Consider the following 25,761-nt stretch of genomic DNA (forward strand, 5'->3'; position numbering starts at 1 on the left):
CTATGTCTACCCCTAGGCATATGGTTAATCACCTCTTTAAAGGCCCTACCCGCCCCCCAGATGCCTTTGCAGGGGTTAGGGCTTCAACATATGAGTTTGGGTGGAACACAATTCAGTCCACAACAGAGATCAATGAAACAACATCAGCTAGTCAGACTCGCACACATCCTCAGCCTAGAAGGTTTTCCTTAAATTAATATTTAAATTTAAACAGTTCCAAAAAGTTTTTTGTTGATGTCATCGTTGGAACTGAACAAAACTATACCAAAGTTACTTGGAAGAGCAAATATATGAAGTAGACACAAATTTACAGAAAACAAATGAATTTGCTCTATGAAATATAAATGTATAATACAGTAATGTATACTACAACAATAAAAACAGTCTGAGATAAACACCAGAACAGGTCATATCTTTCTTGATAAAACAGGAGTGAAATGCCCAGAAATAGACTCAAGTATGTACCAGAGGGTGTTATATGGAAAAGCTAGTATTTAAAATCAATGGAGAAATAATTTGTTTTTTAAAAAAAAGGCACTGAAATATTTAGATAACATTTTGCAAATAATATTAGGTTAGATTTCTATCACAAAGCATCTACCAAAATAAAATAGGGAAAGCTTTAAGTGTTTAAAAAACACACACATACCTACAAATACATACATATGAACATGCCAAGTAAAGAAGTCCTACAAATCAGTAAGGCAAACAATCCAACATAAAAATGGGCAAAAGATGTAAACAGGCACTTATCAAAAAAAGAGATCCAAATGGCCAACAAGCATCTCTAAAAGGACTCAACCTCATTAGTCATAAGAGAAATACAAATGAAAACTCCAATGAGAACCAACAAACCCGGAACACCCAACAATAAAAGGCAAACATGCAAAGTAACTTGAACTCCTTTATGTATTGCTAGTGAAAGTATAAATTGCTTCTACCATTTTGGGAAACTCTCTGGCAGTATTTACTAAAGCCAAATAGAGTCTATCCTATGACCCAGGAACCCTATACTCTGGTATATTACAGAGAGAGAAGCACTCATGTCCACCAAAAGACATATACAAAAAAAATACTTCATAGTTCCAAGCTGTAAACAATCTAAAGTCAATCAACATCAGAATTGATCAATAGTTTGTGGTATAATCATACAATGGAATACTGCTCAGCAATCATAAATAATATTTACTACTACATGGTGAGTGTCCAGACATAATGATGAATAAGAGGCCAAAACAAGAGTCATATTGTCAGATGTTCAAAAGCCAGAAAAACTAAGCAATGGAAGCAAAGATCAGAACAGTACAGTACTTAACTTTGAGAAGGGTATTCACTGGGTGGGGACACGAGAAACTTGCTAGAGTACTGGAAACGGTCTATCTCTTGATCTGGGTGCTGTATGTGTAGATGGATACATAAAAATTCATCAACCTTCACATTTTAGTGTTGAGTACTTAACTCTATGTAAGGAAAAAGGAAGTACACACATACTGAAGAGTACTAAAGGAAAACATAGATGGGGAACATTTATGTAATCTTAAGAGAAGGGGAAGGTCTTTGTAAACATGACCTCAAGATAAAAACTAGAAAAATGAATTTAACTTCATAAAAATTTTAAAAATGAAACTTCTACATGGCAAATAAACTAGGAAACGTTTTTGCAATTATATAACAAAGAATTAAAATTTTAATATGTAGGAAGAATTAAAAATTTTTAATATATAGGAAACTCTCACAAATCAATAAGGAAAGACAAGGGTATGGGAAGGACATTTACCAAATACAAAAATAAATAGACGTTAAACACATAAAAAGAATACAAATTAAAACAAGATACTATCCTTCACTTATCAGACAGGCAAAAATAAAAATATATTCAGAATAGTGTTGGTATAGGGAAATAGCTCTCTCAAATATTACTTGTGGAGCCACAGAATGGCAAACTTTCTGAAGGGCATGTTAAAATATAGTATTTTCCAAAGACCAGAATGAGCACATTTCCTTAGCCAAACAATTCCACAAGTAAAAATTCATCTTAAGGGGAAAAAACAACATGACAAGCTTGTAAAATTTCTGTACAACGATGGTCAGTGCAGCACTGCTAAAAGCAACAAAATAAATTCATATAATAGATCACGTATAAATTCTAAAATAGCCACTCTTTGTGAAGCACATATGAACTAATTACATGTATTATCTCATTTGGTTGTCACAAGAACTCTGAGAGCTATTATACTATTCCCATTTTCATCTGAAGATGAGAAAATTGAGGTTCAGAGAAATGAGATTTGCCCAAGCTCAACAATCTAGTGAGTGACAGATACAGAATTAGAATAAACTTGGTCTGACTCCAAAAGCCAGTGTTCTTTAATTTAGATTACATTTATTGACAAGGAAGAACATTTATACCACAGTGTTAAATGAAAATGTAGTTTATAGAACAATTGCACAGTTTGATTCTATTTTGTAAAATATACGCATAACTATAGCTATTAGACGTACAGACGTGAGTGGGGAAATTCTGGAAGGATATATGTTAAAATGTTAATAAATGTTCTTCTTTGGGTGTTTGGGGAATTTTTTTTCTTTGTGTTTGTTTTTCTTTTCTACAGTGATTAAATTCAACTTATAAATAGAAAAACAAGTCTATAAAATCAATGCCTCTTTGAAGTTGTAAATCATAGCCTATTGCCTATTTTACCAGAAATGTGGTCTATTTCCTCCAGACATTTTTAAATAAATAAGGATCCTTCATACACTTAAACTCAATAAACACATCTTGAGCATCTACTACGTTCTGGGAACTATTACATAAATGATTTTACTTCGGTGTACCTAGATTCTCCTATTTGCTTCTAAGTATGGCTTCAAGGGTACCCACCCTTCCTCTCATATCTTGATCACAACTATCTGCATTTGAATTTTAAGTGTTATCTCTTATTACTGAATGGAATTAAACCCATACTAAAAGCATATCTGGTATGATACGACCAGTGGTTGGCCTGCCTCAGTGATTTCAGGCTTTGCAGAATCAGATAAATAAATGTCTCATCAGACACCACCTCTGTACTGCCCCCACTCCCGAAAGTAGGGGGCATGCTGGCCTGAAGTGGATTCTTAAAGTTTATTTCAAAACTTTACGTGGAGGGCCACATCTCACAATCCAGAGCACAGTGGCCAACACCATCAGGTGCAAATTCCCCCACTTGTTATACGGTCCTTTACCTTTCTCTCCCCCCCCCCACCTTTCTTACTCCCTTTCTTTCCGGAACCCTGGGTCCTAACCCTAACTCTCCCTTCTGCTATAAGCCCATCAAATGGGGGTGATTTTAGAGCCCATTCTCACTGGATCTCCTCTCTTCCCTTTAGACCTCCACGTATGTCTGATTCAGAAAACCAACAAGCAAACTATACAAAACGACTTCCCCCACCCCGCCCAACACACCCTCCGTGGGACTTGCACAGCCCCAAGTTTCCGCAGCCAAGACAGCTCTTCCAAAGGGGAGGGAACCAGCTGCCCACTGGTCCCTAGAGACAGAGAAGGAGGTGATCCCGCAGCAGTGATCGCCCAGGGGTCCGCGGTGGTGACGGAGGGGAAGAGAGCAAATCTCTCGTCTCTACACTCTGACTGCGAGGAAGGATGCATCGGGCTTTGCTAAGGGGAGTGTTAGGGGACTAAACTCGGCCTGCCACCACTGAAAACAGCACGGGCACTGTTTGTACACGCAGGACTTTTCAAATGGTTTCTTAAAAATTTAAAAAAAAAAAAAAAAAAAAAAAAAAAAACAAGGATTTGGCCACATCACTACAATACCGGTTCGAGTCTAAAGCAGACGGCGCAGCTCGCAGGGGCATTCCCTGGCGCCGCGCGGGGCACGAACCCCGCAGTGCCGCACCACCGCGAGGCGGCGGGAGCCGGCGGCTCGGAGCGCGGATCTGATTGGACGGCGGCCGCGAGCGCCGAGCGCGTGTGCTGCCTCCCGGTGGTCGGCCGCAGCCTCCTCGGCTAACCCTGCCGTGGGGATTCGAGGCGAGGTACCTGAACGTTTTTCGGTTCGCACGCCCGCTGGGAGCTTCCACACGAACAGGCGGTGGGTACAGTTCTGGGGCGTCGATTCACAGAGGCCGGAGCCTAGTGGCTGGGCGGCGGCGACCGTCGCGTGAGGTCATCACCTCTTGTCACGACCAGAGCACCCGCCCTGCTCTCGCGTCCCCACTGAGCGTCGGCGGACGGGGCACTCCTGGCGGCACACAGAGCCCGAGGCAGTTCTAACTCGGGCCAGGTGGCGCCCGAGCACCCGGAAGAGCTGGCGCCCAGAGGCCCGAACAAAGCTGTGGGCGGCAACGTCGCCCACCCTGTGAAGGTCACCTAGGAGACCAGGTCGGCCCCACCCACCGCGTCTGGCAACCTAGACCAGCCAGGGCAGAAAATGGAAGAGCCTCCCGAAGAGGCTCCCGCAGAATCCTTGGCACCTGAAAGCACAGCCAAGTCCCCAGATGACAGCCACACAGATGGCCAGGAAGACAACTGGCAGAACCAGGATGAAGAAAATGTAGAGGACCAGACTGATCCCAGAACGGCTGAGCAGGCTGCCCAAAGAATGTCCGGACAGACTGACCGCAAAGGATCTGAACCCACCGGGCTCCAAGCTTCTGATCAAATGGATCTCAGGGGATCCGACCACGCTAATGTTGCTCAGCGTAGTGCATCTGATCAGGACGACCCAAGAATGTATGCACAGACAGACAGGAGGACATCTAGACAATCCAGTCGTGTACAGGTGGAAGAAACTGACAGCCAGATGTTTCTACCACGTGAACAAAGAACTTCTGAGCAGTCTGAACGCAGGAGGTCCCCCCACCAGGCTGCAAGCAGAGATTACGGGACGATTGACCGCAGAATGTCCAGCCAGACTGAGCCAAGAGCTTATGAGCAGAGTCACCATAGATCGTCTGTCTCATCAGAACAACGAGCCTCTGAACAGATTGGCCACAGAATGCCCAGCCAGTCTGACAACAGAACTTTAGAACAGATCGACAGCAGGTTGTCTGGCCTGGTCAAACGAAGAACTTCTGAAAAGATGGACAGCAGGTTGTCTGGCCTGGCTGAACGAAGAACTTCTGAAAAGATCGACAGCAGGTTGTCTGGCCTGGCTGAACGAAGAACTTCTGAAAAGATTGGTCATAGACCATCTAACCAAGCTGAACTCGTACCATCTCTAAAGACTCACCAAGATGTGTATGAGGAAGCTGCTGACCAAGCTGACCACAGTGCCGATCACCTTTTCGTTGACAATGCTGACTACAGCGAGGAGATGGAACACTTAATGGCTGAAGAGAATTACTACAAGGACTACCTAGCTAACTATGGAGCACCTGGCCAGTATGACGACAGAATATTTGCCCAGTTTGGTGACATTAAGGGGTACAAAGAAGCTGAGCCCAGAATAGAACCCTGTGAATTTGAGACCAAAGAAACCACCGGTGACAATTCTCCAGTTTCAGTTGAGACTGACAATGAAAGTGAGACCTATCTGCCAACCTTTGGCTCGTTTAGTACCAGATTCACCAGTGATTTGCAAGCAAAAGACCAAGTCTATTCCCAGAGATTCCCCTATATCTCACCCAAGTTGGACTATATCATCAGTCAAGAAAAAACTGAAGCTGTAGAAACCAAGCCTGTAGGTTAAAGGGGCATTTGATAACCACCTGGGGGACTGGAGGCCAAGGCAAGGGCCTGTTGTGTTGGTATGGGGGCAGGGAGAGGGTACATGTTGAATCAAAGATGAGGAATAAACCTGCCTATTCCATCTTTGAGGAATAAACCTTATTCCTCAAAGATGAGGAATAAACCTGCAGTTGATTCAGGAAGGGCAGGAGATCCCAGAAAGGCAGGAAATAGGGTGGGAAGTAGATTTGCTGTTCTGCTGCTACAGGAAGGGCATTCAGGAAGGATCATGAGCCAGGATTCAGGAGACCTGGGTTTCAAGACCTAGTTCTGCTTCCTGCTCTGGGGCACTAAGTCATTTCCCCTCTATGGGATTCCTCCAAAGGAAAGGCTTTTGGAATCAGTTGGAGATCCCTATGAAGGGAAAAGTATTTGAAGTAGATTGGAGATGTGTAAGGTACGTCCCGGGACTTGAGGTGCATTATGTTGCCAGGGGGACCAGTCAGGTTTGTCATCAGAGTGTGTCTTTTCTCCAGTTCCAGGTGTTCAGGTCCCTCCAACACCAGATTCCACCGATAATAACAACAATAACAACAGAACTTCCTGGGTCTTTTCAGTTTATTAAAGACTCTCTGGTGGGGGGATATTTCTATTTCAGGATGATGTTCCAGAACACCAAGAAGGAAGGAAATCTTTTGGATACAATCAAACTTATAGGAGGCAGTTCCCTCCTATTGTATATGAAGATCCTTATCAAGTTTCACTACGATACATGGAGAAGCACCACATTCTGCAAATATTCCAGGTAAACCTCTCAACCCTGCTCTTTAAGAGTGAGCTTTACAGGGATTACAATGTAAAAGACAAACTTGGACCTGGCTCGTAGAGGTACAAGAATAGGACTTTGTTATAAAAAGGATATAAACTCGTTGAGAAGTCAGTAAGTGCACTGAAATGTGTTAACCAAAAGCGGTAAATGAGAAATATCAAAGAATGAGGGTACCTGGGGGGCTCAGTCAGTGGAGGTAGTGTACCTTAGGCTCAAGTCAGGATCTTGGGGTCCTGGGATCAAACCCCACATCAGGCTCCTTGCTCAGCAAGGAGTCTGCTTCTCCCTCTCCCTCTGCTTCTCCCCCACCTCATGCTCTCTCTCTTTCAGATAAATAAATAAGTAAATAAATTGGGGGGGCGAGACAAAAAACAAAGAATGCTACTTACTGTAATATGAAGCCCTTCAGGGGATTAGAGGTAAGGCAGGTTAGTTGATAGGGAAAAAAGTTGGCCAAGGCTTAAAGCTTGAGTCAGACTGGGAAGGAAATATTGGCAATTGAAAATATTGACAATTGACAAAATATTGGCAATTGAAAAGGCAAGAAAAAAGCTTTTTCAGGCACAAATATAATACTTTCACAAGATGACCAATCTGGGACCATCTAAAAACTGCATTTCTTAGGGAGAAAAAGAAGTAGTTGAAAGTTGCTTTTAATTCTTGAAGTTACAGGGATGCCTGGGTGGCTCAGTTGGTTAAGTGGCTGCCTTTGGCTCAGGTCACGATCCCACTGTCCTGGGATCGAGTCCCTTGCTTGGCAGGGAGCCTGCTTCTCCCTCTGCCTCTGTCTGCCACTCTGTCTGCCTGTGCTCACTCTCGCTTCTCTCTCTATGACAAATAAATAAATAAAATCTTTAAAAAAATAAAAATAATTCTTGAAGTTACAAATTTCATTGACCTCAGGATATGGGGCTGGAGCCTCCTTGAAAGTGTGACGTTTTCTTGGTCAGTAGAGAATTAGAAGAGATTATCACATTTATATAATTTTTTGTTATTTGGTGGGTTGTTTTTGTTTTTCCAAATATTTATTTTTATGTTAATATTATTACCCACCAAGGCACAAGTATCTATATCATAATGTGTACATGTAGTAACGTTGTGGTTAGAAAGGTATAAAATAAAAATGGTCTACCTCAAATGAAAATGTGCAAACTGGGAGACAAAAAAAATTTAAACTGGGAAAGTTTAAGTTTCAGGAAGTAGGGTATAGAGGCAAGAACACAAATTATGCAATCTGTTAGCCAAAGCCCCAACCTAACCTTGCCAATTCTCATCTTTGTGATTTGGGGAAAATTAATTAACTTCAGTGAATCTTAGTTTCCTCATATAACACAGAGTGATTTTACTCCACCCTGCTCTATGCCTTTTCTTTCTTAAAATATCCTTTTGTGGGAGAGTGCTAATGGCTGGGTTTTCTGGCTTTAATGAGAGAACTACAAATTATTAATGAATTGAAGAAAGTAGAAATCAAATCATTTTATAAATAATTTCCTTCATCTGTCAAGGAAAAACAATACTTGAAAATACAACATAATTATAAGAAAAATTAGTTATCAAGTATGTGCTCAATAGAAACATATGAAATATGTAATTGGCATGGGTGCATTAAATGGATATTAAATATTTTATACCAGAAACTTGCCCCACGGTTATTCCCTGCAAATGAGACTTCTGCTTACTTTATTATAATTTTTTGAGTTATTAAATAACAACAAATTATGGAAGTGAATTTTGAAGTTTTGTATATGCTTTCTCATTTATTATTATAAACATTAAACATCTTTTTCACCTTTTAAAATCAAATACCTCACAAGGAAGTTTCTATGTAAAGACATATCGTGTTTTTAATTTACTCAAAAGATTTTTCTTTTGAATAAAGATAAAGCGATTAATTCATTTATTTCTCAGGCTAGCAAATCACAATTCTCAAAACAAAAACTTTGTCTAAAACTTTCTCACTACTTGTTTGATCTTGAAAGCTAGAAAAATGTCCATTGCTATTTATTATGAAATTTTTATTCTTCTGTATTTTACTTTAATTTGTCTTGTTTTATCAGTAGTTAGAAAGAAATTTGTCACTTTGTAGAAATACATACATCTCTTTAAAAAATTATGGTGTTGGGTTAGTGCAAAACGCAGCTTCAGCTAGAACCTCACCACTTCAGCTCAAACCATAATGTGATGCCTCATGCTCTCTCTCAGCAGATCACTGAGAACTTAGTCTATGAAAAGCCAGAAGACCCCCTCAGTTTTATGCTGTGCCAGGTATGGAATAGGAGAAAGAGAACAAGCTTTTAATTTTATTTATTGTAAAATGCAGCACACATACATGCACCCAAAACAAAACATGTCCAACTCCATGGGTTATCATGAAGTGAGCACTTATAAAATGTTGAACGCTAATGTCTTTTTAGCATTAGCCATATTCATGGGTAAGTAGTAACATCTGCAGCGTCCATCTGCTTTTTCCTGATGACTAAGACAGCTGCATACCTTTTAACTTGTTTATTGGCCATTTGGAAGTACTTCTTTTTCTATTGTTTGTCTTTTTCTTACTCACTTGTCACAGTTTTATATGATTTCTAGAAGGATATGAGCCCTTTGTTGAGTTTCTTGCAGGTTTCTTTTCCTGCTCTCTGCCTTCCCTTTTAATCTCTTGAAGGTATCTTTTGATGAACAGAAATTCTTAATTTTTTTATTAATTTTTTAATTTTTTTATAAACATATAATGTATTTTTATCCCCAGGGGTACAGGTCTGTGAAGAAATTCTTAATTTTGATACAGTTACATTTACAACCTTTTTAATTCATGGTTAGTGCCTCTGGTGTCCTCTTTTGGAAGTCTTCTTAGTCCAAACTCCTGACATATGACCCTTATATTATCTCATAGAGAGCTGTAGATTTGCGGGGAGGTGGCAGGGGGTTAAACTTACTTTATTTTGCCTTTGACATTGATATCCAGTCACTTCAGAATTGACTTTATGTAGGGTGTGAGGTGGGATCAAGTTACATTTTCTTTTCTAAGCAGACATCCAATTAACCAAGCACCTTTAGTAAAAGGACGGTACCTCCCATACTGCTTTTTAGTTAAGTTTGATGGTATATTTGTTTATCCTTGCTCCATACAAGACTGTCTTAATTTTGTATACCTTAAAATAAGTCTTTAAGTCAATCAGAGGAAGTCATCATATCTTACTTCTCTTTAAAAATACCTTGTTATTCTTAGGCCTGTGCATTCCCATATCAATATTTATCAAATCACAAACACATACACAATTAGAAACACACACTGATGAGATTTTTACTAGGACTGTGCTGAATCTGTAGATCAATTTGGGAAGAAGGGATGGCTTGAAACAGTATTTCTAATCCTTTATCCTCTGCATTTACTTAGGTCTTTAATTTCTCTCAGTACAGTTATTATTTGCACGAAGATTTTACATATTTTTGATAGACTTATTCATAGGCATTTTATCATTTTGATGCCTTTGTAAATAGAAGTTTTTGAAATTTCAGGTTCTATATGCTGGCATATAGAAATACAGCAATTTTTTGCTGATATTATATCCAGCAACCTTACTGAATTCAACTTATTAATTCTAAACATGTATTTGTAGATAGTGTGGTTATTTCTACATATATAATCATATCATTTGCAAATAGTGAGTTTTATTTGATTTTTCTGATCCTTATCCTATTTTTTCCCACTTGTCTTATTGCATTTATTATGTATCTTCTCTTTGCCTCTTCAGATCCACCTTTTTTCCTTTTTTACCCTATAAAGTAGCTAATCCATACAGACTAGATCAACAGGCTTTCATTCCTTCTGACTTCCGGATGGGTTAAACCAATGGGAAACTTTGGAGGATGATTGGGCGGAGGAAAGAGAGTGAGATCAGGTTTATTTCCCTGGTCTTTTCCCTTATGACCTATCTTGAGTTGTCTGGAGGTCACTGCTCCTCTCAAGGCAACTTTTTACATGACTTTTGCTTCTGAATTCCAATAATGTCCCCTCCTCTTGACCTTCAAGGTTAAGAGGTTATCTCCACTTTTACTGGCTTTGGATTATTGTGTTATCTTCTGTGACTTCCCTATGCCTAACTCTTTTGAATGAACCCTTTCTGAATGAACCTTTATTGAATTCTATTTTGAATGTGCCGTCTATTTTCTGTTGGGACACTGACTGATAAACTACACTAGTTAGGGATCTCCAGTAGAATTAATATTGGATAGAAGTAGCTACAGTGGTTCACTTTGCTTGCTCTTGATCTTAAAAAAAAAAAAAAAAAAAAAAAAAAGTTTTCCCTATTTAACCGTTAAGTATGATGTTTGGCGTGTTCTATAGATACTATTAACCATATTAAGGAAGTTGTTGTCTTATTCTGTTTTCTGAGAGTTGTTCATCATGAATCATTATCTTTATCAGATTATTTTTCTATATCTATTGAGATGATTGCATGATCTTTTCTCCCTTATTCTGGTAATGTAATAAAATATGTCTATTTTCATTTTCAAAACTTTTCAAGCATACATACAGGAAATTACACAAGTCAAAACTGTACAACTTGACAAATTACCACTAATTTAATAGACCCATGAAACTACTGACTACATCAAGAGATAGAATGTTACCAGCTCATCAAATCCCATATGGTGCCTGTTTCCAATCACTACCATTTCTTTTCCACAAAATAACCACTATTCTGACTTCTAGATTAGTTTGGCTTTTTTTTTTTAGATTTTTATATAAATGAAATCAAATATTATGTACTATTTGAGGGCTGGCTTCTTTTGAGCAACTGTATGTTTATGAGATTCATTCATCTTATGCATACTCATTCCTTTTCATTTCTGTACCCTCTATTCTGAGTTAGACTTTGGGTTGTTCTGAATAATGCAGCAGTGAACATTTGTATTTACTTCTTGGTGCATATGTACATGCATTTCTATTGGTTTCATACCTAGAAAGAGAATTGCTAAGTTGTAGGGTATTCACCTAAGTTCAGCTTTAAAAGATGGCTGCCCAAAAGTTTTCCAAAATACTTTGATCAGTTTATACTCTCACTTAAAGTGGCATTGCTCTGCTTTTCTTCATGTTTTTTATGTGGTGCTTTGAACTTCTAGGAACTGTGGGCTCATGGTCTTCATCATATTTGGAAAGTTGTCAGCCAAATGTTTCTTCAGACATTTTTCTGTCTCAGCTTCCTCCTCTTGGAACTCAGTTACACATATAATGGGCCCTTTGAAGTTGTCTCACAAGCTCACTTGATTCTCTATTAAATTTCTTCCCTCTATATCATTTTGGATACTTTCTATCACTATGTCTTCAAGTTTACTAATCTTGTTTTCTGCAGTGTCTAAATTCCCATTAATAATAAAGTATGTTTCTCACTGCATACATTATAATTCTATAGTTTCATCCCTAGGAGTTTAGTTTGTGTCTTTTCTAGAGTGATGATATCTCTACTTCACTTTTTGCACATAGAGAATACAGTTATAATAACGGTTTTAATTTTCCTGGTCTTTATATGCTTGGTAGTTTTTTTTTATTGAGCTGTAATTGACACATAACATTGTATTCATTGTAGGTATATACCTGGAAATTTTTGATTTGTATAAGATACTATGAATTTTGCCTTGGATGGGTGATAGAATTTTTTGTATTCTTGTAAATATTCTTGGACTTTATTTTGGGGCCCTGCTAATTTACTTGGAAACAGCTTGATATTTTCAGATTTTGCTTTTAAGATTTTTTAGAGGAGCAGAAGAGTTTTCAGTCTAGGGCTAATTATTTCCCACTTCTGAGGTAAGACCCTTTTGAGTATTCTACCCAATGCTCCATGAATCATGAAGTTTTCCAGTTTGACTGGTGGTAATAGGCACTATTCCTGTAGATCAATTTGCCGAGGCCTCTGCTAGTTTTCTCACACACATACACTGATTGATATTCAGAGGATAACTTGAAGGGGGCTTTCTGCAACTTTCCAGAGTGCTTTCTGTACCATTCTCTCATCTCTGGCACTCTGTCCTATGTACTATAACTGTCTTGGTTTCCCCAGGATCTCAGCTTTGTCTTCTCAACTCAGGGATTTACTGAGTTCCTCTTGGGTTCTTTTTCCCTACACTAACACCAGGACATCTGAAAACAGCAAGGTACATGCACATTTGTGATTATTATGTCTTTCTGATTAATTGACTCTTTTATCATTATGAAATGTCTAGCTTTCTCCTTGGTAATATTCTTTGCCTTGAAGTCTATTTTCTCTGATATTAATACAGCCAGTCCAGCCTTCATATCTTATAGTTCACTTGGTATATATTTTTTTCATCCATTTATTTTCAACCTATCTATGCTTTATATTTGAATTGTGTCCCTTGTAGGTACTACATAGTTGGGTCTTTATTATCTTTTCTGATATTCTCTGCTTTTTAATTGAGCCATTTAGAACAAGGGTAGGCAAACTATGGACCACCTAGTTTTAAATGGCCCGTAAGGTTAGAAAGAATTTGCCATTTTAAAGTGGTTGAAGAGGAAGGAGGAGGAGGAGGAGAAGGAAGAGACGAGAGAGGAAGAAGGAGAAGAAGAAATGACAAAGGAAGAAGAAGAGAAATAAGTTCAAGAAAGGAAAGGAAGAGGGAGATTCCATAGCATCAACAAATAGTATGTGTTCTGCAATGCCTAAAATATGTAGTATCCAGCTCTTTTCAGAAGAAGTTTGCTAATCCCTGGCTTAAGCCATTAGCATTTAACCTAATTATCAGTATGGTTGAATCTAGAGCTCTCATTTTTTTGTCTTTTTCATTCTTTTCTTCCTTTGTCATCACTTTCTCTTAGATTATTTGAATAACTTCAGTATTCTACTTTAATTTGTATATTGATTTTTAGCTATGCCTCTTATTATTTTTTAGTAATTGCTCTAGGGATTGCAATATGTATTGCTAACCTTCCACAGTATACAATTAATACTTGTATTGCTGCACATGAAAAGGAAACTTTATTATCATACAGAGTCCTTTAGTCCCATCTATTCTTTTATGTTAAAGTTGTCATATCCATCACTTTCTATATAAGTGAAAACTCCCACAAGTCAATTATTTTGGCTTTAAATAATCATATGTATTTTAAGGAACTTAAGAGAAAACAAAAGTCATATTTTACATTTATCTACATAGTTTCTGTTTCTAATGTTCTTACTTCCTTTGTGAATTTTTGTATTTCTCTCTGAAGTTATTTCCTTTCAACATAAAAAACTTCTTCCAGCATTTTTAAAAAAGATTTTATTTATTTATTTGCAGACAGAGATCACAAGTTGTTAGAGAGGCAGGCGGAGAGAGAGGGGGAAGCAGGCTCCCTGCTGAGCAGAGAGCTCTCGATGCAGGTCTCCATCCTAGGACCTTGATCCCAGGACTCTGGGATCATGACCTGAGCTGAAGGCAGAGGCTTTAATCCACTGAGCCACCCAGGCGCCCCCTTCCAGCACTTTTTGTACTGCAGCACTGATGGCAAAGAACACTCTTGGTTTTCTTTCACCTGATAATCTCTGACACATTCCTTCTTGTAAAACATTTTTACTGGCTATAGAATTCTGAATTTACTTGTCCAGCTCTTAAAAAAGTGATTTTACTCATTCCTGGCCTTCATGGTTTTGGATGAGAAATCCACAGTCATCCAAATTGTTGTTCCCTTCTACATAATGGGCCATTTTTTTCCTGACTGCCTTCATAATATTCTCATTTTCTTTAGTTTCCAGAGGTTTTACCATGGTGTTCATTGGAATTTATGATTTGGGGAGTTAGCCGAGCCACTTAAATCTTATAAATTTATATCTTTCATCAAATTTTGGAAGTTGTCTGCCAGTTTCTTCAGATATTTTTCTGCCCCATTCTTTCTCTCTCCCTCTTTTCCTTTTAATACTCAAACTAACTTTATATTAGACCTTGATATTGATATTATCCCACAGATGCCATAAAGTTCTCTTCATTTCTTTCAAATTTTCTTGCTCTCCAGGTCAAATAATTCCTTGGCTCTATTTTCAAGCTCACTGACTCTCTGTCATCTTTATTCTCTATTAAGCCCATCCAGTGAATTTTTTTTTTTAATTTTCAGTTCTAAAATTTCTGTTTGGTCCTTTTCTTTATTTTCTACTTATCTTCTGGGATAGTTTATATTTTCTTTGATTTCCAGTATATTTTCCTTGACTTCGTTAAACATAGTTATAATAACTGCTTTAAATGCCTATCTGATAATCTCAAATTGGATCATCTTGCAGTTGGCATCTGTTGATTGTCTTTTCCATTTGTTTTTAACATTTTATTGTGATAAGAACATTTAACATGAGATCTACCATTTTAACAAATTATTAAGTGTACCTTACATTATTATTGACTATAGGTACAATGTTATATAGTAGATCTCTATAGCTTATTCATCTTACTTAACTGAGACTTTCTGCCCATGAATTAGTATCTCCCCACTTCCCCCTCTCCCTAACCATTGGCAACCATCATTCTATTCCTTGATTCTATGAATTTGCACTTTATACCTCATGTAAGGTATACATGTATACCGTATTTGTATACATGTATACTGTATTTGTCTTTTTGTGACTGGTTTATTTTACTTCACATAATGTCTTTATTCATCCATATTGTCACATATCGCAAAACTGTGTTCTTTTTGAGACTGACTAGTATTTCATTATGTGTATATACCACATGATCTTTATCCATTTATCTGTTGATTGACATTTAGATTGTTTCCACATCATAGCTGCTATGAATAGTGCTACAATGAACATATCTCTTCAAGATCCTGATTTCAACTCTTTTGGATAAATAGAGCATTCCCAGAAGTTGAATTGCTGGATCATATGAAGTTCTATTTTTTTTTTATTTTTTTGAAGATTCTCCATACTGTTTTCCATCGTGGATACACTATGTTTGCATTCCCACCAATAGGGGGCAAAGGTTCCAATTTCTCCACATCCTTGCCTACAAATTAATGTCTTTTTGTTTTGGTAATAGTTACCCTAACTGGTGTGAGATGATGTCTTTTGGTGGTTTTGATTTGCATTTCCCTCATGATTAGTGATACTGAACATTCTTTCATATACCTGTTGGTCACTTGTATGTCTTCTTTGAAGAAATGTCATTTTCAAATTAGGTTATTAGTTTGTTTGTTTGTTTACTATTGAGTTTTATGTGTTACAATATGTATTTTGGAGATTAACCCCTTATCAAATAATGATTTCCAAAATTTTCTCCCATTCTGTAGGTGGCCTGTTGACTCTCTTGATTGTTTAGGTTGCTATATGGAAGATATTTAGTTTGGTGGAGTCCCACTTATTTAGTTTCGTTGCATGTATTTTGGGTGTCGTAAGCATGAAATAATTGACAAGACCAATGCTATGAAGCTTTCCCTCTACATTATTTTCTAGGAATTTTACAGTTTCAGGTCTTATATTTAAGTATTTAATCCATTGCTAATTATGATTATTATTTTTCTGATTATTTTTTAAGGGTCCAATTTCATTCCTTTGTGTGTAAACAGTTTTCCCAGTACCACTTGTTGAAAAGAGTTTCCTTTTCCTCTGTTTATCTTTGGCACTCTATTGAAGATCAGTTGACTGTGAATGTATAGATTTATTTCTGGGATCTCTATTCTGTTCTATTGTTCTGTATATCTGTCTTTATACTGGTACCATATTGTTGTTTTTATTACTTGTTTTTATTACTATAGCCTTGTTATATATGGAATAAAGAAGTGTGATGCCTCTATCTTTGTTTGGCTTTCTCCAGCTTTATTTGGTTATTCAAGGTCTTTTGTGGTTCTATAAGAATTTTAGAGTTCTTTTTTTTTGCTACTTCAACATTCACCAGAGGAATATGACTGAATTCAGTCTAAATCACATACTATTCACAATATTCAGACTATGATCTAAAATTATGCTACTTACAAAAATACCTGAAAATACAATCCATTTTTAAGTGCAAAAGATTATTTTTCTTCTTCCTTCTTGGTTTTGATATCTTTTCTTTTCCTTGCCTAATTGCTCTGGCTAGAACTTCTAGTACTATGTTCAAGTGGCAAGAGTGGGTATTTTTGTCTTGTTCCTGAACTTAGAGGAAGAGCTTTCAGGTTTTCACCACTGAGTATGATGTTAGCTGCAGGCTTTTCATAAATGGCCTTTCTTATGTTGAGGTAACTTCCTTCTATTCTTTCTTTTGAGAGTTTTTATCATGAGAAGGTGCTAAATTTCATCAATTTTTTTTGATCTTTTAAGACAATCATGTGATTTTTATTCTTCATTTTATGAATGTGGTATATCACAACAGTTGATTCTTGTTCATAGTATACAGGTGTTATTTGCAGTATTCGTTTTGTAAGTGCTTATTCTTGCATATAGAAAGCAGTTCTTACTTTTTTGTATAAAACACACACATTTAAGGTTTTATCACATAAGTCCAACTATGTGGTATTTTCACTTATTTAGTTCAAAATAGTTTCTAATTTTCATTATGTTTCTTCTTCAACTCATGGGTTTGGGGACATTAGTTATATAAACTACCAAATACTGGATTTTATAATTGCCGTTTGGTTAATGATTTCTGAGTCAATTGCACTTTACTCATAAAACAAGATTTCAAATATTTGAAATGTGTTGACTTGCTTTATGATGCAACATATGATTAACTGTGAGTGAATTAATTGGTGTTGAAAAAATTTATTCTGCAATTATTAAAATATACCCATTAGATCAAGTGTTCTAAATACATTCATTAGATCAAGTTTGCAAAATATGTTGTTCAAGTCTTATAATATGGTGAATTTGCTTGTCCGCTTTAGTTCTGTTAATTTATGCTGTGTGTATGTAGTTACAGTTATGTTATTAGGCATGTATGAATTAGGATTCTTATATTTTTCTGGTAACTTGAACTTTTTATCATTAAGAGGCATATCATGAACTCTAATGACTATTTAGTATTATAATAGCTATATCAGATTTATTTTAGTCAATTTTAAATGATATAATATGCTTATTGCTTTTAACTTTACTCTGTCATTAAGTTTTAGATGGCTTTCTTATAAATAGCATGGAATTTTTTATGTTATTCAAATCTGACATGCTTTTAATTTTAACCCATTTATACTTGACATTATTAAGGATATATTTGGGTTTACATTTATTGTCCAACTATATGCTATTTGTTCTACCTGTTCTGTTTATTTTCCTCTACTTTTTTTTTCTTTTTTCACTCTGTTTTCTATTAGTTCAGAAGTTATATGCCCTGAATTTTTTTTGTTGGTTTCCCATTAGGGTGATTTCAAAAAATTGATAGACCTTATATTTTTAGAGTAGTTTTTAGGTTTACAAAACAACTAAGCAGAAAGTACAGTGAGTTATCAGTTACTTCCTTCTCCTTTCCCCATTTCCCACCCCTAGTTTCCCCTGTTGTTACACCTTGAATTGGTGTGGTACATATTTTAACAGTGATGAGCCAATATTGATATATTATCATTAACTAAAGTCCATGGTTTACGTTAGAATTCTGTGTTGTGAATTCTATAGGTTTTGAAAAATGTATATGATATGTATGTGTAATTATAGTATCACACATAATAGAGTCACTGCTCTAATAATTACTTTTAGTATTTTTTAATGGGGGCACCTGGGTGGCATAGTCAGTTAAACATCCGACTCTTGGTTTTGGCTCAGGTCGTGACCTCAGGGTTGCAAGGTGGAGCCCTATGTGGGACTCTGCACTCAGTGCAGAGTCTGCTTGACACTCTCTCTCCTTTACCTCTCCCCAACTCTGCTCTCTCTCTCAAATAAATAAACAAATCTTTAAAAATATATATATTTTAATGGTTCCCCTGAAATTACAACAGGTACACTGGACTTACCAGTCTGAATTATTTGTAGTAGGTCACTACAAGGACTTTTGTATTTTAAATGTCTATATATTTTAACCCCACAAGATATGGTAATTCCAAGTTGACCAAAATTGCAAGTGGAAAAAATTCTTTTTCATTCTCTTCAGGTACAGGAAATGATAGAAAACAGAGACAAAAGTGAAACCTACAAAGAATGAATTTCTCCTCAGCATTGTTTACAACCCTCAGTATCAACACTATGTTCTGTCTCTCACTCTGAAAAATGATTTTTGAATGGTCATTGGTAGTGACTCTGCCTAGATATGTTCTTAATTTTTAAGTAAAGATCTATAGGGTATCTACTTCAGAAATTCACATGATAGTTACAGATACCTCTGGCTAATCATACAAAATATATGCATGTTAATTTTATCAATGCATTGGTATTTCAGACTCATTCCTCCAAAGCACTGCACAATAGTCAGTTTACAAATCTCAAGAAGGATCAAGAAAATAATATGACCAATTTATATACATAGTTCTCATAAAGCATACAAATCTATCATATCTCCAAGCTGTTTATAAAATTTTCCATCAGAAAATATGTGGAAAATAATTTTTATAGCTCTTTTTCCCCCCTCTCTTAATGGAAAGTGATTGTTGTAATACCTCCAACATATTTTTACTGTTTTCCTCTTTAACCCTGCCTGTTATATTCTGTCATTAGTAGATGGAATTTAATCTAATCCTAGGGATAGCTTGCCTCTGGTTTTTAACCTAGAGCAAAATTCAAACATATTATGCTACTATGTACACACCTGTGTGCATAGTACCTGTGGGAAAGGCAGAATCACACTTCCTCATTACCTTTATCCCCTGAAGAGTATCGACATTATATAGACTGTGTAACCAGTGGAACTGGTATTTAAAATCAAAAGCCTTAACATGGTCTGTCTAGTATGAGAGTATCTGCCCAGCAATCATAACTGACATGATCAGCTAATACTATTTTTGTAAGCTGAACCTTTTGTTTAATTTCAATTGGAATATTAAACCAGATTTGATTCTTTACACTGGTGACTTGGTGTGATTATGTGGTTGCATCACAATGAATTTTCATTTAAATGGTCAAGCACAATCCTACTTCTTTTATGCCTAAATTCATTTCTAATAATTATACAATTATTAGATAACTTCTGCTGATAACTTCAGAGTTTAATTAGTTCCTTCAATTGCCCACAAATTGTGCATGTTCTCAGTCTCAATAAATGTTCTCCACTCAAGAGAGGCAGCTTGTCTGTTGATTGTGGGCCAGCAAAACCAAATGAAAGCTGGATAACTTAAGGGAAAAATTTGAGTGACATGACTGAGGTTATAGTCAGTTGGGTGAACAAAATAACCCAAAGATTATTAGTGTTTGAAAACTTGGATGTTATCAGTAACATCTGAAACTAAGCATTAAATTTAGTTCACTGGTTTTCAGCCCTACCACCAGACAGATTGACTATACTTTTCAAAGCAGAACACTTCAGACCAGACCACCCCAGTCATTTCAGCCCTTCTCATTGGCTTCATTGCACAACTGTCATTTTGACCTTTTGCCAACAAGGCATTGAACCAGAGGGGATGAGATTGGTATGGCCCCATAATCCTATGTGGGCACATATAACTGAAAGGAGAAGGAAGATGGGAGATCAGGTTCACTTTCAGTGACTCGGGCTCTCTACTAAAAGAACTGTGTAGTGTAGATCAGTCAGCCAAAAGTATATTCTGTTCTTAGTCCCTAAGTGGTAAGAAGTAATCTCAGGCCCCGGGATAAACACTAAAAGTGAGAATCTAGGTGAAACAAGCAGTCGGCTAAGAGGGGAAGTGGAGTCTCAGAGAAGGCCTTTTCTGAGTAGCTAACAGAGGACATGGATGGCCACATGGAAGAAAAATGTCATGGGAAGTAAGTTTCAATGTCAGAACAACCAGAGGTCAAAAGATATGATCTCCCTTGAAGGAGTCCTCCCAGGATTCTTCTAAAGAAGTTGTTCCAATAGCTATGAGGTGTGAGTGTTCCAAGTGTTAAATGAGATAACATGTAAAAGCACTTAGAACAGTGCCTGGCACTGTTAGCTGTTATTATTTTAATGCTATTATCCACAATATTAATATTCCATCTTATCTGAGGAATCCTAATGACCCTCCCTCACTGCATTCCCTGCCTGCCTGATCTCACTGTAACAGAAAGCAAAGCTACTAGACCAGTTTTCTTGGGCCTGTTTCCTCCCCTCTTCCATTTAAGGAATAAATGTGAGACATCATTTATCATTAGGGAAATGGAAATCAAAACCAAGATGAGATACCACTTCACACCCAGTAGGATGGCTATAATCAAAAAGACTAACCAAAACAAGTGTTGACAGGGATGTGGAAAAATTAGAACATTATACACTGTTGGTGGGAATGTAAAATGAGACAACCACTTTGGGAAACAATCTGGCAATTCTTCAAAAAGTTCAATGTCTTATTATCATATGACTCAGCAATTTCTCACCTGGTATATACCCAAGGCAACTGAAAATCTATGGCCCTACAAACCCTTGTACACGCTTGTTCCCAACAGCATGCAAAAGAACCATAAAGTGGAAACAATACAAATACCAGCAATTGATGAATGGATTTTAAAAATGTGATAATTGACAGATAAATGGAGAAACAAAATATCATAAATACATACGAAGGAATAGTATTCAGCCTTATAAAGGAAAGAAATTCTGTCACAAGTTACAGTCTGGGTGAACCTTGAGGGCATTATGCTAAATGAAATAAACCAGCCACAAAATGACAAGTAGTGTATAATTCCACATAATGTATCTAAAGTAGGCCAGAGTCATAGAAACAAAGTAAAATGATGGCTACCAGGGATTGGGGGGAGGGAAAATAGGGAGTTGTCTAGCAAGCATAGAGTTTCAATTTTGCAAGATGGAAAGTTCTGTACATCTGGTGCGCAACAGTGTGTATGTACTTAATATCACTGAGCTGTAAATTTAAAAATGGTTATGATAGTCAATATCATGTGTGTTTTTTGTCGCAATTTTTAAAAATGAAAAATGGAAAAAATGTGATATATATACAGATATATATACAGTGGAATATTTGTTATAAAAAGGAATGAAGTCCTGATACACATCTATGACTTGGATGAACCTTGAAAACATTCTGCTAAGTGAAAGAAATCAGACACAAAGGCCACATGTTATATGATCCCATGTATGTGAAATGTCAAGCATAGATGAATCTATAGATATAGAAAATAGACTCGTGGATGTCAGAGGCAAAGGAGGAAGGGTAATGGGGAGTGAATGCAACGAGGATGAGGTTTCTTATGGCGGTGATGATGACGTGCTAGAATTAGATAGTGGTGATGGTGCACAACTCTGGTCTAAAACCCGCTGCATTCTACATGTCAAAAGGGTGGGTTTTATGGTATATGAATTACATATCAACAAAGCTGTTATTTAAAAAAGAATAAATGTGGACGTTAATATTTTTAAGTCTAGTTTATGACAGAGGAGGGTAAAGGAGAAACTCAGAATCATTAGGAACAGGAATATCTGAGCCCTCCAGGAGAATTAGCTATCTCCTCCATTCTTTACAAATTCCCTTGTTTTACTCTTCAGTCTCTTCCATACGCTTTATTTTTTTTAATTAGCCTCCTCTTATTTATATGTACGTGTACATGTGTGTGTCTAGCTTTATTGAGCTATAATTAACATACAACATTGTGTAAGGTGCACAATGTAATTATTACAGATATATGTGTATACTATGAAATGATTTCCAAAATAAATCCTATTATTTCTTGACTTACTGTTTTACTTACCCAATCTCCTCCACTTGCCTTCTTCTTTTTCTTATGTAATCAGTGTGAAATATATATAAGTAAGTATGTAAGTGCAATTATGTCTGTTATGTTTTTGTGCTCATGTATCTGGATATATATTTGTTGACAGAGATGTGGCCAAGTGTGGTTCCAGGGATCTGTGTATCTATGCTTGAATCTTCATGTCAGTTGTTTGGGAATAATGGAAGGCTAAAACTCAGAATTGTGGGGTTGTTTTTTTTTTTTCATGTGTGGCAAACAATACTAGTGTTCCAGTGCCTTATTAGGCTCTCCAAGGGCCATTTTTTTCTTGCAGCATTGGCAGAATTTGCAATACCCTAACATCAGAGAGAGTGGTAGGGTGGCCTGTTGTTATCAACAGAGAGGAGTCTGTAGGCAGAATTAAGTTGTCTAATTCTGTGTTGTAGTTTTGCTTAAAAAAGAAGGAGCAGTTATTTTCAAACTCCATTAAAATTACAGTAAAGATTTACGAAAAGAAGTAAATCCATCTTGATACTCAAAGCAGAAGAGACAGAAACCAGAGATTTTTCTGATTTCTGAAAACAGAAAGCAGATAGGACAGAGCAGGGCCGAAGTTCCACCTCAAAGCCCGCAGAGGAGAGAAACGTTTTTCCAGGCAGAGCCTCAGAGCCAAACGCAGTGTGGGCAGACATGGGAGAAAGGAGTGAGCTATGAGTAACAAAGGACTCCTCCTTTCTCGTGACCTTTACACTCCGTTTGTCACCTACCCCCACAGCCACATCATGTCATCACCAAAACTGCTCCAAAATGAAATCACTCATAGAGTCAAATGACACATCCAGATAAGATACTGAACCTGGAGAATTTATAAGGAAGATCTGTGCCTAATTTTTATATTGAGAAAAAAAGTGGGCATAATTTTCCAACTTCAAAAATGTCCAACCCCAGATGGATCAAATAAATTATGACACATCTATGCAATAAGATTCTATGCACCTGATTAATGTTGCTGGACTTACTGTTTAATTATTTGGATGGTATAGTTGGATCTACTCCATACCACATAGCATCCATACATGTACACAACTGTACATATATTCTAAAGAGATAAGTAGGAAAAGACAGACTGAAAGAAATAAAAGAATTGGGAAATACAAAATCTTGAGTTGGAAAGCCCTTTTTAAGCATAATGCCAAAGGTGAAAATCATTAAGGAAAATATTTATGTAAGTGACATGAAATATTCTAAAAGTATGAAAGAAAGTTACCAAAAATGTAAATGACTAATCAAGAATAATAATTGTGGTAAACATGGCAGGTCAATATCCTAACTATATGACAAGTTCCCACAAATCAATTTTTAAAACCATAAATACTCCCAATCAAAAAAGAAGGCCAAGAATAAAGGGACAGTTATGGATGAAAACATGTAAATAGCCAAAGAAATATAAATTTAAAAAAATTAGATACCAATTAAATATTATTTTAGACAAAAAACTTTTTAAAGATGGTGACTAACCTGGCTTAAAGTGGAGATAAATGGGCCCTTTATCATACTGTTGTGGAATGTTTGTATATTTTACAAACTTTCTGGAAATCAGTTGGATCACATGATTCTAAACACTTTAAAACAAACATGCTTTTTAGTCAGAAGCTCTAATTCTAGGAATTTACACCAAGGAAAATAATGAAATGTGTTTAAAAATGTATGTATAAGAAAATTCACAACATTATTTTATAATAATGAAAAATTGTAAATCTGAATTTTCAACCTTTGGGATTCATTAAATACATAATAACATATTCATATGGCAGGATATAATATATCCATTAAGATTATATTGTAGAATAATCCCATAGGGAAATGTCTGTATCATATTATAAGTGAAAATAACTGGTTTAGATGACTTTAAATAAGTTATGATCCCAATGATGTGGGGGGAATTCAAATAAGAAAGATCAAAAGTGCCATAAGAGCAGGGATTCCATCTGTTTAATGCCTGCTGGAACTGTACCTGACACATAATAGTACCTCAAATAGTTCCTAATGAATGATGCTACACCAAAATCTATATTGTGTTTATCGCTAGATAAGGGAGTAAAGTGATTTTTATTTTCTGCAATGCACATACATTCATTTTGTTATCAGAGTAGAATAATGAATATTTTAAAAGTTGAGAATAATTTAGAGCAATACATAAAGAAATACAGATTCGTTCATAAAACTGGCCCTTTGGCCCTCAAGCATTATTTAATGCAATGGTTGTGAGGGTTTTTTGATTTGGGTTTTTTTTGTTTGTTTGTTTTGGGGAGGTTTTTCCACCAGGACAAATAAATCTAATTCACCCTAAACCTTCCAAATCAGAAACTCATTCATTCATTTTAAACTCTTCTAGTTTCAGTGAGGCAGCGAAGGCAGAGGAAGAAAAGCAACAAGTAAATAAACAAGGTAATACCAGCCTGATTATTTTTATGAAGGAAATAAACCATGTTTACATGAGCAAGAATAACTGGAGTGGAGAGGGCAGGCCACTCTCAGATAGGCCTTTAGGAAGGACAAGGAGGCAGCCCAGCACCACCGTGGGAAACGGATTTCCACTCACCGGAATGGCAAGTGTGCAAGCCATGTGTTTGGAGCACACACAGGATGAGAGTCGTGCTCAGTGAAGTGGGTGAATACATGAGCAACTAATAAGCCACGGCGAGGGGCTTGGATCCTACTCTTGAGCACAAAAGGAAGCCACTGAATGTTTTTCAGGAAGGGAATCACAAAGGCTGATTTATGTTCTTAAACGTCCTCAGGACACTTCTGATTAAAAGTATAGCTTTACACTGCATCACAGAATTTTCTGCCCCCAATATCTAATAAAATAAATAAAAACTTTACAAAATCAGAAGTATATATACTTACTAAATCAAATTAAGAGAGGCCACAACCTAATTCACTGCTCTTCAAGAGCTGGGGGCTAAGGAAAGAAAAAGAAATTTCAGGAGAAACTTCTTCAGGAGAAAAGCAGAGAAACACACTTATACTTGTAAGAAGACAAAGACCTGGAGTTCTTGCTATTTTCCTTGAATCTAAACAATGTGGCTCTTTTTCACTGTTGAACTTTCTAACCATGAAGGAGTGGGAATGTGTGAAAGGCAAGGAGGAAGGGGCTGAGCCCTGATGGTGGTTTCAGAGCCAGATTCAGAATCCAGAGCTGGATCCAGCTCTTGAGTTTTCTAATGCAACTGGTCAGACCCAAGAGGAGACAACAGTGGGGACTGGGAAGGAGCAAGCAGAGAACTAGGGGAAGCCTGGAAAAATGCGGTATCATGGAAGCCAGAAGAGGAGAGTAGTATGAGAAGAATGGAGTCATCAGCTATTCTAGTTGTAGCTAAGTGACCAGATCAAAGGAAGACAAAGAAGTGTGTACTGGAATGAGCCAAACAGAGGTTGCTTGTAACTTGACAAGCAGCTTCAATTGAAAAATGGTAAGAGTGGGGGTGAGATTGAATTTGATTGAAGATTTACAGTGTTCAGTAGCTTAAAATGTT

At 36.8% G+C, this 25,761-nt stretch overlaps 1 protein-coding gene and 1 long non-coding RNA gene across 8 annotated transcripts in view; one reads left to right on the top strand and one right to left on the bottom strand.

Annotated features, from left to right (window-relative positions):
* LOC309842070 overlaps positions 1-4,162 on the bottom strand; it is a 57,980-nt gene extending 53,818 nt beyond the window's left edge. Inside the window, exon 1 of one of the 2 annotated variants that reach the window (XR_014299476.1) lies at positions 4,040-4,162. This is a non-coding gene — a long non-coding RNA (uncharacterized lncRNA). The remainder of the gene's footprint in view (positions 1-4,039) is intronic. The other variant, XR_014299477.1, reaches the window with a different exon arrangement.
* Positions 4,003-25,090, top strand: TEX55 (testis expressed 55). Of its 6 annotated transcripts, none has more exons than XM_082685857.1 (4): positions 4,003-5,681; positions 6,327-6,473; positions 8,700-8,762; positions 24,618-25,090. In XM_082685857.1, exons 1-4 carry the CDS (start codon positions 4,431-4,433, stop codon positions 24,624-24,626), a joined length of 1,470 nt encoding a protein of 489 aa, XP_082541983.1. In that variant the 5' UTR covers positions 4,003-4,430; the 3' UTR covers positions 24,627-25,090. The 6 variants fall into 6 exon arrangements, with proteins under 6 accessions (XP_082541983.1, XP_082541984.1, XP_082541981.1 ...); XM_082685858.1 differs by having other exon boundaries at positions 8,703-8,762; XM_082685855.1 differs by lacking the exon at positions 24,618-25,090 and adding an exon at positions 18,540-19,443.
* Positions 25,091-25,761: the final 671 nt, after the last annotated feature.

This window comes from Mustela nivalis (genome assembly GCF_964662115.1).
Source record: "Mustela nivalis genome assembly, chromosome: 1".
Lineage (NCBI taxonomy): Eukaryota > Metazoa > Chordata > Mammalia > Carnivora > Mustelidae > Mustela > Mustela nivalis.

Coding starts and splice junctions, on each gene's coding strand:
- TEX55 (XM_082685855.1), top strand. CDS start 4,431: ATGGAAGAGCCTCCCGAAGAGGCTCCCGCAGAATCCTTGGCACCTGAA. Junction 5,682..6,326: donor AAGCTGTAGAAACCAAGCCT/GTAGGTTAAAGG, acceptor TTTCTATTTCAG/GATGATGTTCCAGAACACCA. Junction 6,474..8,699: donor ACATTCTGCAAATATTCCAG/GTAAACCTCTCA, acceptor GCTCTCTCTCAG/CAGATCACTGAGAACTTAGT.